The 17,067-nt window shown below is 46.1% G+C and overlaps 10 protein-coding genes across 14 annotated transcripts; 3 read left to right on the top strand and 7 right to left on the bottom strand.

The window, feature by feature from the left end:
• Positions 1-2: 2 nt before the first annotated feature.
• On the bottom strand, positions 3-356 carry LOC117186945 (mediator of RNA polymerase II transcription subunit 31-like; the record flags this gene model as incomplete). Its single annotated transcript, XM_033388351.1, has 1 exon — positions 3-356. A coding segment is annotated over one exon (333 nt), but the record flags the coding sequence as incomplete, so codon positions are not given.
• On the top strand, positions 277-793 carry LOC117187242 (NADH dehydrogenase [ubiquinone] iron-sulfur protein 8, mitochondrial-like). Its single transcript, XM_033389502.1, has 2 exons — positions 277-402; positions 467-793. Exons 1-2 carry the CDS (start codon positions 370-372, stop codon positions 626-628), a joined length of 195 nt encoding a protein of 64 aa, XP_033245393.1. The 5' UTR covers positions 277-369; the 3' UTR covers positions 629-793.
• On the bottom strand, positions 283-9,596 carry LOC117187238 (actin-related protein 2/3 complex subunit 3-like). Of its 4 annotated transcripts, XM_033389494.1 has the most exons (5): positions 9,460-9,596; positions 9,295-9,334; positions 1,255-1,388; positions 800-1,198; positions 283-727 (listed from the first exon to the last, which is right to left on the bottom strand). In XM_033389494.1, exons 1-4 carry the CDS (start codon positions 9,463-9,465, stop codon positions 845-847), a joined length of 534 nt encoding a protein of 177 aa, XP_033245385.1. In that variant the 5' UTR covers positions 9,466-9,596; the 3' UTR covers positions 283-727; positions 800-844. The 4 variants fall into 4 exon arrangements, with proteins under 4 accessions (XP_033245385.1, XP_033245384.1, XP_033245386.1 ...); XM_033389493.1 differs by lacking the exon at positions 283-727 and having other exon boundaries at positions 755-1,198; positions 9,460-9,576; XM_033389492.1 differs by lacking the exons at positions 283-727; positions 800-1,198; positions 1,255-1,388 and adding exons at positions 8,319-8,633; positions 8,706-9,104 and having other exon boundaries at positions 9,161-9,334; positions 9,460-9,588.
• Positions 6,210-8,794, bottom strand: LOC108155845 (structure-specific endonuclease subunit SLX1 homolog). Its single transcript, XM_017286957.2, has 2 exons — positions 8,706-8,794; positions 6,210-7,745 (listed from the first exon to the last, which is right to left on the bottom strand). Exons 1-2 carry the CDS (start codon positions 8,727-8,729, stop codon positions 6,858-6,860), a joined length of 912 nt encoding a protein of 303 aa, XP_017142446.2. The 5' UTR covers positions 8,730-8,794; the 3' UTR covers positions 6,210-6,857.
• LOC117187425 (mediator of RNA polymerase II transcription subunit 31-like) lies at positions 7,838-8,252 on the bottom strand (the record flags this gene model as incomplete). Its single annotated transcript, XM_033390079.1, has 1 exon — positions 7,838-8,252. A coding segment is annotated over one exon (366 nt), but the record flags the coding sequence as incomplete, so codon positions are not given.
• Positions 8,206-8,537, top strand: LOC117187243 (NADH dehydrogenase [ubiquinone] iron-sulfur protein 8, mitochondrial-like). Its single transcript, XM_033389503.1, has 2 exons — positions 8,206-8,298; positions 8,363-8,537. The coding sequence occupies exons 1-2, from the start codon at positions 8,266-8,268 to the stop codon at positions 8,522-8,524; spliced, it is 195 nt and encodes a 64-aa protein (XP_033245394.1). The 5' UTR covers positions 8,206-8,265; the 3' UTR covers positions 8,525-8,537.
• Positions 9,597-13,708: 4,112 nt separating the features above from the next.
• Positions 13,709-15,126, bottom strand: LOC117187237 (structure-specific endonuclease subunit SLX1 homolog). 2 transcript variants are annotated; one of them, XM_033389487.1, is made up of 2 exons: positions 14,417-15,126; positions 13,709-14,383 (listed from the first exon to the last, which is right to left on the bottom strand). In XM_033389487.1, exons 1-2 carry the CDS (start codon positions 15,098-15,100, stop codon positions 14,225-14,227), a joined length of 843 nt encoding a protein of 280 aa, XP_033245378.1. In that variant the 5' UTR covers positions 15,101-15,126; the 3' UTR covers positions 13,709-14,224. The 2 variants fall into 2 exon arrangements, with proteins under 2 accessions (XP_033245378.1, XP_033245377.1); XM_033389486.1 differs by having other exon boundaries at positions 13,709-15,126.
• Positions 15,127-15,198: 72 nt separating this feature from the next.
• LOC117186942 (mediator of RNA polymerase II transcription subunit 31-like) lies at positions 15,199-15,613 on the bottom strand (the record flags this gene model as incomplete). The annotated part of the gene is made up of 1 exon (XM_033388347.1): positions 15,199-15,613. A coding segment is annotated over one exon (366 nt), but the record flags the coding sequence as incomplete, so codon positions are not given.
• Positions 15,576-15,967, top strand: LOC117187244 (NADH dehydrogenase [ubiquinone] iron-sulfur protein 8, mitochondrial-like). The gene is made up of 2 exons (XM_033389504.1): positions 15,576-15,659; positions 15,724-15,967. Exons 1-2 carry the CDS (start codon positions 15,627-15,629, stop codon positions 15,883-15,885), a joined length of 195 nt encoding a protein of 64 aa, XP_033245395.1. The 5' UTR covers positions 15,576-15,626; the 3' UTR covers positions 15,886-15,967.
• LOC117187240 (actin-related protein 2/3 complex subunit 3-like) lies at positions 15,711-16,946 on the bottom strand. The gene is made up of 4 exons (XM_033389498.1): positions 16,821-16,946; positions 16,522-16,695; positions 16,067-16,465; positions 15,711-15,994 (listed from the first exon to the last, which is right to left on the bottom strand). The coding sequence occupies exons 1-3, from the start codon at positions 16,824-16,826 to the stop codon at positions 16,112-16,114; spliced, it is 534 nt and encodes a 177-aa protein (XP_033245389.1). The 5' UTR covers positions 16,827-16,946; the 3' UTR covers positions 15,711-15,994; positions 16,067-16,111.
• Between the last annotated feature and the right edge of the window lie 121 nt (positions 16,947-17,067).

The following is a 17,067-nucleotide window of genomic DNA, read 5'->3' as shown; positions in this document are numbered from 1 at the left end:
TTGTTAACTTTCAATTGCCATCGTTAATTTAATTCTAATTTGATGTTTGACGCTGTGGCCAAGCCATTGATTTGTTGCTGCTGTTGTTGTGGAATCACTGCCTGCGCCTGGCCAGGCTCGCCCCGCTGCACCGAGCCCCCCAATGGCTGTGCCTCAGCGGCGGATGCCGTGCCATTGCCATTAGCTGTCGCCTCGCCAGCTGTGGCGGCTTCGCCACCATTGCTTTGTTGCAGTTGTTGCTGGTGTTGCGCTGCCGCGGCATTCTCCATGAGTTTGATTCGCTTCCTGGTGTAGTGCTGCCACTGGAGTATGGCCTGATCATCGATCGCTGCCGATGGCAGCAGACGTACGACGCGCTACGATATCGACATGACCAAGTGCATCTACTGTGGCTTTTGTCAGGTAAGGAATGGGAGTCGTAATTTTTACATAATTTCAAGTCGATTCATTGACTTTTTGCTTGCAGGAGGCCTGCCCTGTGGATGCCATTGTCGAGGGACCCAATTTCGAATTCTCCACAGAGACGCACGAGGAGTTGCTGTACAACAAGGAAAAGCTGCTCTGCAACGGCGACAAATGGGAGTCTGAGATTGCGTCCAATCTGCAAGCGGATCATCTCTATCGTTAATGTCGGTTGTACATATACTAGAATCCTTTGTTTAGAACGATTTTCCAATTAAACATCGTTGCCGTGGCTGCGTCTCAATAGACGCAGACGCAGTTAATACTGCATAAAGAAGCGGGCGGAACGATATTAAATAATTTATGTATTAAATTTCTTTATAGAACGAAATACTACCAGTTTTTCAATGCAATTCGACATTGGAATGGAACGGGAACGGCTCTACTGTCCCGGGCCAGCCAGGCTCTTCTCCATGAACTTCTTCTTCGCAAAGCACGTCCACCACTTGTTTGGCTTGCCATCCTCGGTGTTAAAGACCCTCTCCACCACACGATTGCCGGTCTCGTGGCGCAGCTGCAACAGATACTGACGCATCAGGTCCGAATCCTGGGCCGTTTGGGGCTTCGCATAGACGGCGTTCAAGGGGAAGCCAGCGTCGCCGGGTATGTCGAACTTGGAAATGGCCAGGATGTACATCTCCTGCTGTCCCTGACCCTTGCTGGTGCATCGATTAAGCCGCTTCAGGCATTCGGTTATGTACAGTGTCACGTAGATGAGTACGCGGTCCACCTCCGACTGGAATTGCGAGAGTATAGTCATATATGTATGTACTGTAGATATTGGATTCTTACTTTGATTTCGTATGTGCGAAAGAATACATTGGCTTTGAAAAAGTATAGTGACTCATCAATGATGTCGTTCTCCACATTGGCACTGGGCGCTGGTCCGCGCACCTGGGTACGGAGGGGCAGGATGGCCATGTTGCCTTGATCTGGGAGTGGTAGGCCTAACAAACAAAAACTCAGTAAATGTATGATAATAATATTTTCGTACACCCTTGCTTTGCAGGGGGTCTTTAGCAAATCGAATCAAAAAAAAACACACATGTCCTCCAACAGGAACCCACTCACCGGCATGGTATTTATGTGAAAACAAAATAGCAGGCTATATATATAAATTAATAACAATTATATTGTTCTTTTTGGCAAAAACAACAATTTCTCGGACTGCTTTGCACTGTTTTTCCCCAGCCCTGGTAAATCACCTATCGCACTCCTGATAGTATCGATATCAATTCTTGACACGTACACGTCGTTTTTGGTAATTACGTAGAAATGTAGCAGGTGTGTAGTTAGCTCTTTTTCGTGGAAAAATAAGACAGCATATTTCGGTATATCGGTATATAATGGTATATTTTAAATTAATATTTAACCCATTAAATTAAATTTCAACGGTATATAAAAATCCAATTTAAGGAAGTGTTTTAAATAAACCCCAGTCAATTAGAAAATAAATTCATTAATCGGATAAAATTATGTGGGCATGGCTAAATGTTCTATATAGCTAGTTACCGTATATCAATACGGTATATTTCGGTATATTTCTGAGGGTCAGTCACACTGAACGGCAGTTGTGTGAGCCGGCGCGACCTAGAGCTGTCAAACCATCGATAGCGGCGCCACTCGATAGTTTTGAATGGAATGATTTATAACATAGATACTATCGATGGTATATAAAAGTTTTTCAAAGGCTCAAAACTCAAAATTGTAAGGCAATATTTCATCGAGTACTTACTTCTTTTATGAGACTGTTTGAATTTTGTGAAAAATATTTGTTTCGGGTTGAAAATTAGGACAATGAATGCAATAAAGTTTGAAAATCAACGGGTGCAGTACAAGCGCTTATACCAGGAGACGCAGTTAAATTCTGAGTCATCAAAGCTACTGGTGCTACCGGCAGCAAACTTGGGCGAAACTTTGAGGCTAATTCCAGGCGCACACGAATATTTCAATATTTCTGACGAACTTGAACGCCTTGGTGATCCAGGGAACAATGGTGGAGAAGGAGAGGACGGGGACGACCAGGCTGACGAAGAAAACGAAGAAGAAGCAGCTCCGAATGAAGAAGATGGCGACGAGAATAACGACGAAACAGAAGAAGAAGACGATGACGAAGATGACGAGGACGAAAATGAGGAGGAAAGCCATGAAGTGAGTATTAATAGCCGCCAAGCATCTCCTCTTAACTTAATATATTCGTGTCACTATATCGTCTAGGAACTTCGTCGTCACTATATCGACGGACTACGACTCAACCCCTGTCCGGTCTGCTCCAGATTGGACATGCTGGCGCAACTACAACCACTCATTGGTTCACGTTTACCGATCGTAGTGACTCAGCGTACACATCCAACATTTGAAATTGGACATTTTGAGAGGTATTATGTGAGTGGGCACGAACCTCTCATCGGGAGTGACCCAGCATATCAACTGTGGACTAGAATGCGACGAGCTGGATATTCAACCGATCAGTGGCCAGAGTCGACTAGCCAGTTTGGGAGGATGCAGATGCTGCCAGCAACTCCAAATCCAGCAAATCCACGAAGAGATGCCTATATTCAAACCGGAGCTTTTGGGAGAGAAATAGTATATCCTCCCAACGGGGAGGTGAATCGATGGAATGTTTATAGTCCACGCGGAGAGCTGACTTCAACCGAATATTCGTCGATGGTAGAGTATCAAAGATCGGATCCCAACACAGAAAACCCACCCAGAAATCGCTTTGATTATAGCGGATACAGAGTCGGAGATACTTTTTTATATTCTCCACCAATCCCTGGATCCAATCAGCCAGCATCCCATCAGCCGGATTCCGTGCGATCTTCAAATGCACTCCAGTCGTATCCATCACACAGAGAGGCGTCTGCTTTCGCCATAGTGGATCCAAACAATGCAAATCCACCCGGAAACTGCTTTGATTATAGCGGATATAGAGTCGGAGATACTTTTTTATATTCTCCACCAATCCCTGGATCCAATCAGCCAGCATCCCATCAGCCGGATTCCGTGCGATCTTCAAATGCACTCCAGTCGTATCCATCACACAGAGAGGCGTCTGCTTTCGCCATAGTGGATCCAAACAATGCAAATCCACCCAGAAATCGCTTTGATTATAGCGGATATAGAGACGGAGATACTTTTTTATATTCTCCACCAATCCCTGGATCCAATCAGCCAGCATCCCATCAGCCGGATTCCGTGCGATCTTCAAATGCACTCCAGTCGTATCCATCACACAGAGAGGCGTCTGCTTTCGCCATAGTGGATCCAAACAATGCAAATCCACCCAGAAACCGCTTTGATTATAGCGGATATAGAGTCGGAGATACTTTTTTATATTCTCCACCAATCCCTGGATCCAATCAGCCAGCATCCCATCAGCCGAATTCCGTGCGATCTTCAAATGCACTCCAATCGTATCCATCACACAGAGAGGCGTCTTCTTTCGCCATAGTGGATCCAAACAATGCAAATCCACCCAGAAACCGCTTTGATTATGGCGGACTTAGAGTCGGAGATATTTTCTTACATTCTCCCTCAATCCCTGGATCTTATCAGCCAGCACCCTTTCGGTCGGATTTCGTGCGATCTTCAAATGCACTCCAGTCGTATCCATCACACAGAGAGGCGTCTGCTTTCGCCATAGTGGATCCAAACAATGCAAATCCACCCAGAAATCGCTTTGATTATAGCGGATATAGAGTCGGAGATACTTTTTTATATTCTCCACCAATCCCTGGATCCAATCAGCCAGCATCCCATCAGCCGGATTCCGTGCGATCTTCAAATGCACTCCAGTCGTATCCATCACACAGAGAGGCGTCTGCTTTCGCCATAGTGGATCCAAACAATGCAAATCCACCCAGAAACCGCTTTGATTATAGCGGATATAGAGTCGGAGATACTTTTTTATATTCTCCACCAATCCCTGGATCCAATCAGCCAGCATCCCATCAGCCGGATTCCGTGCGATCTTCAAATGCACTCCAGTCGTATCCATCACACAGAGAGGCGTCTGCTTTCGCCATAGTGGATCCAAACAATGCAAATCCACCCAGAAACCGCTTTGATTATAGCGGATATAGAGTCGGAGATACTTTTTTATATTCTCCACCAATCCCTGGATCCAATCAGCCAGCATCCCATCAGCCGGATTCCGTGCGATCTTCAAATGCACTCCAGTCGTATCCATCACACAGAGAGGCGTCTGCTTTCGCCATAGTGGATCCAAACAATGCAAATCCACCCAGAAACCGCTTTGATTATAGCGGATATAGAGTCGGAGATACTTTTTTATATTCTCCACCAATCCCTGGATCCAATCAGCCAGCATCCCATCAGCCGGATTCCGTGCGATCTTCAAATGCACTCCAGTCGTATCCATCACACAGAGAGGCGTCTGCTTTCGCCATAGTGGATCCAAACAATGCAAATCCACCCAGAAACCGCTTTGATTATAGCGGATATAGAGTCGGAGATACTTTTTTATATTCTCCACCAATCCCTGGATCCAATCAGCCAGCATCCCATCAGCCGGATTCCGTGCGATCTTCAAATGTACTCCAGTCGTATCCATCACACAGAGAGGCGTCTGCTTTCGCCATAGTGGATCCAAACAATGCAAATCCACCCAGAAACCGCTTTGATTATAGCGGATATAGAGTCGGAGATACTTTTTTATATTCTCCACCAATCCCTGGATCCAATCAGCCAGCATCCCATCAGCCGGATTCCGTGCGATCTTCAAATGCACTCCAGTCGTATCCATCACACAGAGAGGCGTCTGCTTTCGCCATAGTGGATCCAAACAATGCAAATCCACCCAGAAATCGCTTTGATTATAGCGGATATAGAGTCGGAGATACTTTTTTATATTCTCCCTCAATCCCTGGATCTTATCAGCCAGCACCCTTTCGGTCGGATTTCGTGCGATCTACAAATGCAGCTTGGCAGGTCTTGGAAAATGCACTCCAATCGGATCCATCATACAGAGAGGCTCGAACTCGAACTTCATGTATATGCCACCATCGGAATTGTCCTCAATTCGGTGCTCAGTTTGAAGCTGCTAGACCCCGACGTGTATTATCAAGCAGACAGTTTAACACGTATACCCCCTCGGGACGCCTTGTACCTCAATCCTGGTACCATGCCTTGCAACACGCTGCACTGTTGCGGCTGTTGCAGTTTAACACGTATACCCCCTCGGGACGCCTTGTACCTCAATCCTGGTACCATGCCTTGCAACACGCTGCACTGTTGCGGACTACACCTAGAGAGCAGTCGGCAAACCAATATTCACCCATCAGACAGGATGTAGCCCGACCACACTTGCATGGTCCCTATGAGCCGCTGCTGGCCCATCGCCTGGCCAATGCAGTGGAATATGGCCTATGCACTGCTGAAGACGACGACGACGGTCAGACTACACTGTTGATGAACGACGTCCTAGATCAGATAGTAAGACTGCGACCCGATTTAATGGAACAACCCAACGATGATAACAACGAACCGATTAACCCCTGGGACGAGCGTGAAGCGAATATAAGAGAAGAGCAGAAGATGCTCTGGGAAGTTTGTAAGAGTCGCCGCAATGACAAGTAATTGAAAGAATAACTGCAGGAGACATAAGCTAGACGACAAAGAAAAAAAAAAATTTTAAAATTTATACAAGTGTTATACTCGCACAAGATAGTTTCTAAAAATTACTTATACCTATATGTTTCGATATTTTCAAAGACAACCCCACGTTAATTTTATCTGTATTATTCAAATTTCCAAAATCTGTCAGTAACTTTGTTTGTCGCGAGAAAAATGGCGAAGAATAATAAAAATAATAATATAATAAATAATATAAATAAATAAAATAAAAGTCGAGATCGATTCCAAAGCTGACGAAGGTACCACATGTGTGGTTTATATTAAATTGTATAATCATTGTATTCCCTTTTTAAATGGTGTCCAAGGATGCCGATGAAGTAAAAGTAGACGAGGCACCTGCCGCTGTGGAAAGGGAAAGCTGCTAAGCCTAAGGGGCTGACAAGGACCTAGCTCTTCTCCATTTGAAAATGTAAATGCTCAATTGGTGGATATTTTCAGTGACAGCGAAAGCTTTTGCAGCTGAAAGAAAAACGTCTCGAAGTGAGGATATATTACAAACATTATTTATATATAAATAAACAAATATTGCTTGAACTTTTAACGATATTTCGATATTTATAATTTTACCAACGTTTTTTTTATCGGCAAGGGCCCCCCACCATGGGAGCAGCTGATTAAAATGAGATTCAAACTAAAAGTCCACATTTCTAATCTAACTGACACTTTTACAGCGCTATTTTACCGTCGATGGGTTTTCTGTTAAAAATCCTCGTAAAATAATAAGACAGGACATCACATTAATCACTGAATTCTTGGACCTCTACATCGCTGTCCACATCGAGCCCATCATCGCTCAGGTCTTCCTCTTCGTTGTCCTGCATCTCCCCGGGCACTCCCAGCTGGAGACGTTTCCGCTGCAGCAGGGCGAACCAACTGAGTCGAGTCTCGCACAGCGGACACTCGCCACCAATGGGTATGTATTGTCCGGGCTCATCGCCCAGCAGATAGCTGGCGAGGCACAGCATGTGGCAGGTCAGCCGGCAAAAGGGATTGGTGCAGCCCAGCCGGGAGCGCTCCGGCTGTTCGATGCTTTGCATGCAGAGGTGACACTCGTGGGCCCAGGCAACAGGCGGAGCACTACCGGTAGCCTCCTCCAGTTTACGCTGCGAGGCGGAGATGGACACCTTGCCGCTGACAATCTCCATGTGGCAGGGTATCGGCAGGTCAAACGCACGCTCATAGTCCGTTTCCAGCCAGCGGATGGTGAGTGCCAGACGATGCCACGGCCCCACGCCCAGCATGCGATTGAGAATCCTAAAATTGTAATCAAAATGCGTCTCCTTGGGCTTTTTGCGCTTCAGATCGGAAAAGATCTTCAAGCGGGTGGAGAGCGTGGGCTGATGCCAAGCCCACTCGAACTGCAGGGCCGAGATATTGTTGGGAAAGCCATGGACAATCATGACCATCTGCCAGGGACCCTTCTTGCTGGTCTTCTTTGCTCCACCGAAATCGCAGCCACGATTATGCTGCTTGATACGTCGCTTGGGATTGACGGTGAAGCCCACATAGCATTTTCCACGATAGCGCGAGTCGAGACTCTGGCTGCATAGCAAGTAGACGCCATAGAAATGTCCCTTGTGGGCGATGGTTTCATCCTCAGGCGGCGGCGGCATCTTCAAGTGTGGCTGTGAATGCAGTTTAAAATGGGGATTACTAAGGCGTTTACTACCAACAAAAGGAGACGACTGTAGAGGCGGGGAGACAGCTAAAGAGAGACTTTTAGAAGACTTAGACTAGTTTCTTTTGTTAACTTTCAATTGCCATCGTTAATTTAATTCTAATTTGATGTTGGACGCTGTGGCCAAGCCATTGATTTGTTGCTGCTGTTGTTGTGGAATCACTGCCTGCGCCTGGCCAGGCTCGCCCCGCTGCACCGAGCCCCCCAATGGCTGTGCCTCAGCGGCGGATGCCGTGCCATTGCCATTAGCTGTGGCCATCATACCCCCCGTGGCTGCCGCCTCGCCAGCTGTGGCGGCTTCGCCACCATTGCTTTGTTGCAGATGTTGCTGTTGTTGCTGCTGTTGCGCTGCCGCGGCATTCTCCATGAGTTTGATTCGCTTCCTAGTGTAGTGCTGCCACTGGAGTATGGCCTGATCATCGATCGCTGCCGATGGCAGCAGACGTACGACGCGCTACGATATCGACATGACCAAGTGCATCTACTGTGGCTTTTGTCAGGTAAGGAATGGGAGTCGTAATTTTTACATAATTTCAAGTCGATTCATTGACTTTTTGCTTGCAGGAGGCCTGCCCTGTGGATGCCATTGTCGAGGGACCCAATTTCGAATTCTCCACAGAGACGCACGAGGAGTTGCTGTACAACAAGGAAAAGCTGCTCTGCAACGGCGACAAATGGGAGTCTGAGATTGCGTCCAATCTGCAAGCGGATCATCTCTATCGTTAATGTCGGTTGTACATATACTAGAATCCTTTGTTTAGAACGATTTTCGAATTAAATATCGTTGCCGTGGCTGCGTCTCAATAGACGACCTTTTGTTATTGTACAGTTAATACTGCATAAAGGAGCGGGCGGAACGATATTAAATAATTTATGTATTAAATTTCTTTATAGAACGAAATACTACCAGTGTTTCAATGCAATTCGACATTGGAATGGAACGGGAACGGCTCTACTGTCCCGGGCCAGCCAGGCTCTTCTCCATGAACTTCTTCTTCGCAAAGCACGTCCACCACTTGTTTGGCTTGCCATCCACGGTGTTAAAGACCCTCTCCACCACACGATTGCCGGTCTCGTGGCGCAGCTGCAACAGATACTGACGCATCAGGTCCGAATCCTGGGCCGTTTGGGGCTTCGCATAGACGGCGTTCAAGGGGAAGCCAGCGTCGCCGGGTATGTCGAACTTGGAAATGGCCAGGCTGTACATCTCCTGCTGTCCCTGACCCTTGCTGGTGCATCGATTAAGCCGCTTCAGGCATTCGGTTATGTACAGTGTCACGTAGATGAGAACGCGGTCCACCTCCGACTGGAATTGCGAGAGTATAGTCATATATGTATGTACTGTAGATATTGGATTCTTACTTTGATTTCGTATGTGCGAAAGAATACATTGGCTTTGAAAAAGTATAGTGACTCATCAATGATGTCGTTCTCCACATTGGCACTGGGCGCTGGTCCGCGCACCTGGGTACGGAGGGGCAGGATGGCCATGTTGCCCACTTGTTGGGGGAACTCCTTGATCTGGGAGTGGTAGGCCTAACAAACAAAAACTCAGTAAATGTATGATAATAATATTTTCGTACACCCTTGCTTTGCAGGGGGTCTTTAGCAAATCGAATCAAAAAAAAAACACACATGTCCTCCAACAGGAACCCACTCACCGGCATGGTATTTATGTCAAAACAAAATAGCAGGCTATAAATTAATAACAATTATATTGTTCTTTTTGGCAAAAACAACAATTTCTCGGACTGCTTTGCACTGTTTTTCCCCAGCCCAGCTGGTAAATCACCTATCGCACTCCTGATAGTATCGATATCAATTCTTGATAATTACGTAGAAATGTAGCAGGTGTGTAGTTAGCTCTTTTTCGTGGAAAAATAAGACAACATATTTCGGTATATCGGTATATAATGGTATATTTTAAATTAATATTTAACCCATTAAATTAAATTTCAACGGTATATAAAAATCTAATAAAAGGAAGTGTTTTAAATAATCCAGTCAATTAGAAAATAAATTCATTAATCGGATAAAATTATGTGGGCATGGCTAAATGTTCTATATAGCTAGTTATGTTCTACGGAATATCAAAAACGTGGAATGTGTAAAACAGAACTTGAATTTGTCAGTATATTTACGGTATCATTTTAAAATAATACGGTATATTTCGGTATATTTCTGAGGGTCAGTCACACTGAACGGCAGTTTTGTGAGCCGGCGCGACCTAGAGCTGTCAAACCATCGATAGCGGCGCCACTCGATAGTTTTGAATGGAATGATTTATAACATAGATACTATCGATGGTATATAAAAGTTTTTCAAAGGCTCAAAACTCAAAATTGTAAGGCAATATTTCATCGAGTACTTACTTCTTTTATGAGACTGTTTGAATTTTATGAAAAATATTTGTTTCGCGTTGAAAATTAGGACAATGAATGCAATAAAGTTTGAAAATCAACGGGTGCAGTACAAGCGCTTATACCAGGAGACGCAGTTAAATTCTGAGTCATCAAAGCTACTGGTGCTACCGGCAGCAAACTTGGGCGAAACTTTGAGGCTAATTCCAGGCGCACACGAATATTTCAATATTTCTGACGAACTTGAACGCCTTGGTGATCCAGGGAACAATGGTGGAGAAGGAGAGGACGGGGACGACCAGGCTGACGAAGAAAACGAAGAAGAAGCAGCTCCGAATGAAGAAGATGGCGACGAGAATAACGACGAAACAGAAGAAGAAGACGATGACGAAGATGACGAGGACGAAAATGAGGAGGAAAGCCATGAAGTGAGTATTAATAGCCGCCAAGCATCTCCTCTTAACTTAATATATTCGTGTCACTATATCGTCTAGGAACTTCGTCGTCACTATATCGACGGGCTACGACTCAACCCCTGTCCGGTCTGCTCCAGATTGGACATGCTGGCGCAACTACAACCACTCATTGGTTCACGTTTACCGATCGTAGTGACTCAGCGTACACATCCAACATTTGAAATTGGACATTTTGAGAGGTATTATGTGAGTGGGCACGAACCTCTCATCGGGAGTGACCCAGCATATCAACTGTGGACTAGAATGCGACGAGCTGGATATTCAACCGATCAGTGGCCAGAGTCGACTAGCCAGTTTGGGAGGATGCAGATGCTGCCAGCAACTCCAAATCCAGCAAATCCACGAAGAGATGCCTATATTCAAACCGGAGCTTTTGGGAGAGAAATAGTATATCCTCCCAACGGGGAGGTGAATCGATGGAATGTTTATAGTCCACGCGGAGAGCTGACTTCAACCGAATATTCGCCGATGGTAGAGTATCAAAGATCGGATCCCAACACAGAAAACCCACCCAGAAATCGCTTTGATTATAGCGGATACAGGGTCGGAGATACTTTTTTATATTCTCCACCAATCCCTGGATCCAATCAGCCAGCATCCCATCAGCCGGATTCCGTGCGATCTTCAAATGCACTCCAGTCGTATCCATCACACAGAGAGGCGTCTGCTTTCGCCATAGTGGATCCAAACAATGCAAATCCACCCAGAAATCGCTTTGATTATAGCGGATATAGAGTCGGAGATACTTTTTTATATTCTCCACCAATCCCTGGATCCAATCAGCCAGCATCCCATCAGCCGGATTCCGTGCGATCTTCAAATGCACTCCAGTCGTATCCATCACACAGAGAGGCGTCTGCTTTCGCCATAGTGGATCCAAACAATGCAAATCCACCCAGAAATCGCTTTGATTATAGCGGATATAGAGTCGGAGATACTTTTTTATATTCTCCACCAATCCCTGGATCCAATCAACCAGCATCCCATCAGCCGAATTCCGTGCGATCTTCAAATGCACTCCAATCGTATCCATCACACAGAGAGGCGTCTTCTTTCGCCATAGTGGATCCAAACAATGCAAATCCACCCAGAAACCGCTTTGATTATAGCGGATATAGAGTCGGAGATACTTTTTTATATTCTCCACCAATCCCTGGATCCAATCAGCCAGCATCCCATCAGCCGGATTCCGTGCGATCTTCAAATGCACTCCAGTCGTATCCATCACACAGAGAGGCGTCTGCTTTCGCCATAGTGGATCCAAACAATGCAAATCCACCCAGAAATCGCTTTGATTATAGCGGATATAGAGTCGGAGATACTTTTTTATATTCTCCACCAATCCCTGGATCCAATCAACCAGCATCCCATCAGCCGAATTCCGTGCGATCTTCAAATGCACTCCAATCGTATCCATCACACAGAGAGGCGTCTTCTTTCGCCATAGTGGATCCAAACAATGCAAATCCACCCAGAAACCGCTTTGATTATAGCGGATATAGAGTCGGAGATACTTTTTTATATTCTCCACCAATCCTTGGATCCAATCAGCCAGCATCCCATCAGCCGGATTCCGTACGATCTTCAAATGCACTCCAGTCGTATCCATCACACAGAGAGGCGTCTGCTTTCGCCATAGTGGATCCAAACAATGCAAATCCACCCAGAAACCGCTTTGATTATAGCGGATATAGAGTCGGAGATACTTTTTTATATTCTCCACCAATCCCTGGATCCAATCAGCCAGCATCCCATCAGCCGGATTCCGTGCGATCTTCAAATGCACTCCAGTCGTATCCATCACACAGAGAGGCGTCTGCTTTCGCCATAGTGGATCCAAACAATGCAAATCCACCCAGAAACCGCTTTGATTATAGCGGATATAGAGTCGGAGATACTTTTTTATATTCTCCACCAATCCCTGGATCCAATCAGCCAGCATCCCATCAGCCGGATTCCGTGCGATCTTCAAATGCACTCCAGTCGTATCCATCACACAGAGAGGCGTCTGCTTTCGCCATAGTGGATCCAAACAATGCAAATCCACCCAGAAATCGCTTTGATTATAGCGGATATAGAGTCGGAGATACTTTTTTATATTCTCCCTCAATCCCTGGATCTTATCAGCCAGCACCCTTTCGGTCGGATTTCGTGCGAAATGCACTCCAATCGGATCCATCATACAGAGAGGCTCGAACTCGAACTTCATGTATATGCCACCATCGGAATTGTCCTCAATTCGGTGCTCAGTTTGAAGCTGCTAGACCCCGACGTGTATTATCAAGCAGACAGTTTAACACGTATACCCCCTCGGGACGCCTTGTACCTCAATCCTGGTACCATGCCTTGCAACACGCTGCACTGTTGCGGCTGTTGCAGTTTAACACGTATACCCCCTCGGGACGCCTTGTACCTCAATCCTGGTACCATGCCTTGCAACACGCTGCACTGTTGCGGACTACACCTAGAGAGCAGTCGGCAAACCAATATTCACCCATCAGACAGGATGTAGCCCGACCACACTTGCATGGTCCCTATGAGCCGCTGCTGGCCCATCGCCTGGCCAATGCAGTGGAATATGGCCTATGCACTGCTGAAGACGACGACGACGGTCAGACTACACTGTTGATGAACGACGTCCTAGATCAGATAGTAAGACTGCGACCCGATTTAATGGAACAACCCAACGATGATAACAACGAACCGATTAATCCCTTGGACGAGCGTGAAGCGAATATAAGAGAAGAGCAGAAGATGCTCTGGGAAGTTTGTAAGAGTCGCCGCAATGACAAGTAATTGAAAGAATAACTGCAGGAGACATAAGCTAGACGCCAAAGAAAAAAAAAAATTTTAAAATTTATACAAGTGTTATACTCGCACAAGATAGTTTCTAAAAATTACTTATACCTATATGTTTCGATATTTTCAAAGACAACCCCACGTTAATTTTATCTGTATTATTCAAATTTCCAAAATCTGTCAGTAACTTTGTTTGTCGCGAGAAAAATGGCGAAGAATAATAAAAATAATAATATAATAAATAATATAAATAAATAAAATAAAAGTCGAGATCGATTCCAAAGCTGACGAAGGTACCACATGTGTGGTTTATATTAAATTGTATAATCATTGTATTCCCTTTTTAGATGGTGTCCAGGGATGCCGATGAAGTAAAAGTAGACGAGGCACCTGCCGCTGTGGAAAGGGAAAGCTGCTAAGCCTAAGGGGCTGACAAGGACCTAGCTCTTCTCCATTTGAAAGTGTAAATGCTCAATTGGTGGATATTTTCAGTGACAGCGAAAGCTTTTGCAGCTGAAAGAAAAACGTCTCGAAGTGAGGATATATTACAAATATTATTTATATATAAATAAACAAATATTGCTTGAACTTTTAACGATATTTCGATATTAATAATTTTCCCAACGTTTTTTTTATCGGCAAGGGCCCCCCACCATGGGAGCAGCTGATTAAAATGAGATTCAAACTAAAAGTCCACATTTCTAATCTAACTGACACTTTTACAGCGCTATTTTACCGTCGATGGGTTTTCTGTTAAAAATCCTCGTAAAATAATAAGACAGGACATCACATTAATCACTGAATTCTTGGACCTCTACATCGCTGTCCACATCGAGCCCATCATCGCTCAGGTCTTCCTCTTCGTTGTCCTGCATCTCCCCGGGCACTCCCAGCTGGAGACGTTTCCGCTGCAGCAGGGCGAACCAACTGAGTCGAGTCTCGCACAGCGGACACTCGCCCCCAATGGGTATGTATTGGCCGGGCTCATCGCCCAGCAGATAGCTGGCGAGGCACAGCATGTGGCAGGTCAGCCGGCAAAAGGGATTGGTGCAGCCCAGCCGGGAGCGCTCCGGCTGTTCGATGCTTTGCATGCAGAGGTGACACTCGTGGGCCCAGGCAACAGGCGGAGCAGTACCGGTAGCCTCCTCCAGTTTACGCTGCGAGGCGGAGATGGACACCTTGCCGCTGACAATCTCCATGTGGCAGGGTATCGGCAGGTCAAACGCACGCTCATAGTCCGTTTCCAGCCAGCGGATGGTGAGTGCCAGACGATGCCACGGCCCCACGCCCAGCATGCGATTGAGAATCCTAAAATTGTAATCAAAATGCGTCTCCTTGGGCTTTTTGCGCTTCAGATCGGAAAAGATCTTCAAGCGGGTGGAGAGCGTGGGCTGATGCCAAGCCCACTCGAACTGCAGGGCCGAGATATTGTTGGGAAAGCCATGGACAATCATGACCATCTGCCAGGGACCCTTCTTGCTGGTCTTCTTTGCTCCACCGAAATCGCAGCCACGATTATGCTGCTTGATACGTCGCTTGGGATTGACGGTGAAGCCCACATAGCATTTTCCACGATAGCGCGAGTCGAGACTCTGGCTGCATAGCAAGTAGACGCCATAGAAATGTCCCTTGTGGGCGATGGTTTTATCCTCAGGCGGCGGCGGCATCTGTGGCTGTGAATGCAGTTTAAAATGGGGATTACTAAGGCGTTTACTACCAACAAAAGGAGACGACTGTAGAGGCGGGGAGACAGCTAAAGAGAGACTTTTAGAAGACTTAGACTAGTTTATTTTGTTAACTTTCAATTGCCATCGTTAATTTAATTCTAATTTGATGTTTGACGCTGTGGCCAAGCCATTGATTTGTTGCTGCTGTTGTTGTGGAATCACTGCCTGCGCCTGGCCAGGCTCGCCCCGCTGCACCGAGCCCCCCAATGGCTGTGCCTCAGCGGCGGATACCGTGCCATTGCCATTAGCTGTGGCCATCATACCCCCCGTGGCTGCCGCCTCGCCAGCTGTGGCGGCTTCGCCACCATTGCTTTGTTGCAGTTGTTGCTGTTGTTGCTGCTGTTGCGCTGCCGCGGCATTCTCCATGAGTTTGATTCGCTTCCTGGTGTAGTGCTGCCACTGGAGTATGGCCTGATCATCGATCACTGCCGATGGCAGCAGACGTACGACGCGCTACGATATCGACATGACCAAGTGCATCTACTGTGGCTTTTGTCAGGTAAGGAATGGGAGTCGTAATTTTTACATAATTTCAAGTCGATTCATTGACTTTTTGGTGGCAGGAGGCCTTCCCTGTGGATGCCATTGTCGAGGAACCCAATTTCGAATTCTCCACAGATACGCACGAGGAGTTGCTGTACAACAAGGAAAAGCTGCTCTGCAACGGCGACAAATGGGAGTCTGAGATTGCGTCCAATCTGCAAGCGGATCATCTATATCGTTAATGTCGGTTGTACATATACTAGAATCCTTTGTTTAGAACGATTTTCCAATTAAATATCGTTGCCGTGGCTGCGTCTCAATAGACGACCTTTTGTTATTGTACAGTTAATACTGCATAAAGGAGCGGGCGGAACGATATTAAATAATTTATGTATTAAATTTCTTTATAGAACGAAATACTACCAGTGTTTCAATGCAATTCGACATTGGAATGGAACGGGAACGGCTCTACTGTCCCGGGCCAGCCAGGCTCTTCTCCATGAACTTCTTCTTCGCAAAGCACGTCCACCACTTGTTTGGCTTGCCATCCTCGGTGTTAAAGACCCTCTCCACCACACGATTGCCGGTCTCGTGGCGCAGCTGCAACAGATACTGACGCATCAGGTCCGAATCCTGGGCCGTTTGGGGCTTCGCATAGACGGCGTTCAAGGGGAAGCCAGCGTCGCCGGGTATGTCGAACTTGGAAATGGCCAGGCTGTACATCTCCTGCTGTCCCTGACCCTTGCTGGTGCATCGATTAAGCCGCTTCAGGCATTCGGTTATGTACAGTGTCACGTAGATGAGAACGCGGTCCACCTCCGACTGGAATTGCGAGAGTATAGTCATATATGTATGTACTGTAGATATTGGATTCTTACTTTGATTTCGTATGTGCGAAAGAATACATTGGCTTTGAAAAAGTATAGTGACTCATCAATGATGTCGTTCTCCACATTGGCACTGGGCGCTGGTCCGCGCACCTGGGTACGGAGGGGCAGGATGGCCATGTTGCCCACTTGTTGGGGGAACTCCTTGATCTGGGAGTGGTAGGCCTAACAAACAAAAACTCAGTAAATGTATGATAATAATATTTTCGTACACCCTTGCTTTGCAGGGGGTCTTTAGCAAATCGAATCAAAAAAAAAACACACATGTCCTCCAACAGGAACCCACTCACCGGCATGGTATTTATGTGAAAACAAAATAGCAGGCTATAAATTAATAACAATTATATTGTTCTTTTTGGCAAAAACAACAATTTCTCGGACTGCTTTGCACTGTTTTTCCCCAGCCCAGCTGGTAAATCACCTATCGCACTCCTGATAGTATCGATATCAATTCTTGATAATTACGTAGAAATGTAGCAGGTGTGTAGTTAGCTCTTTTTCGTGGAAAAATAAGACAACATATTTCGGTATATCGGT

Source organism: Drosophila miranda, chromosome 2 (genome assembly GCF_003369915.1).
Source record: "Drosophila miranda strain MSH22 chromosome 2, D.miranda_PacBio2.1, whole genome shotgun sequence".
Classification (NCBI taxonomy): domain Eukaryota; kingdom Metazoa; phylum Arthropoda; class Insecta; order Diptera; family Drosophilidae; genus Drosophila; species Drosophila miranda.
The sequence above is the reverse complement of the archived record's forward strand: the minus strand, read 5'-3'. Positions and strand labels throughout refer to the sequence as shown.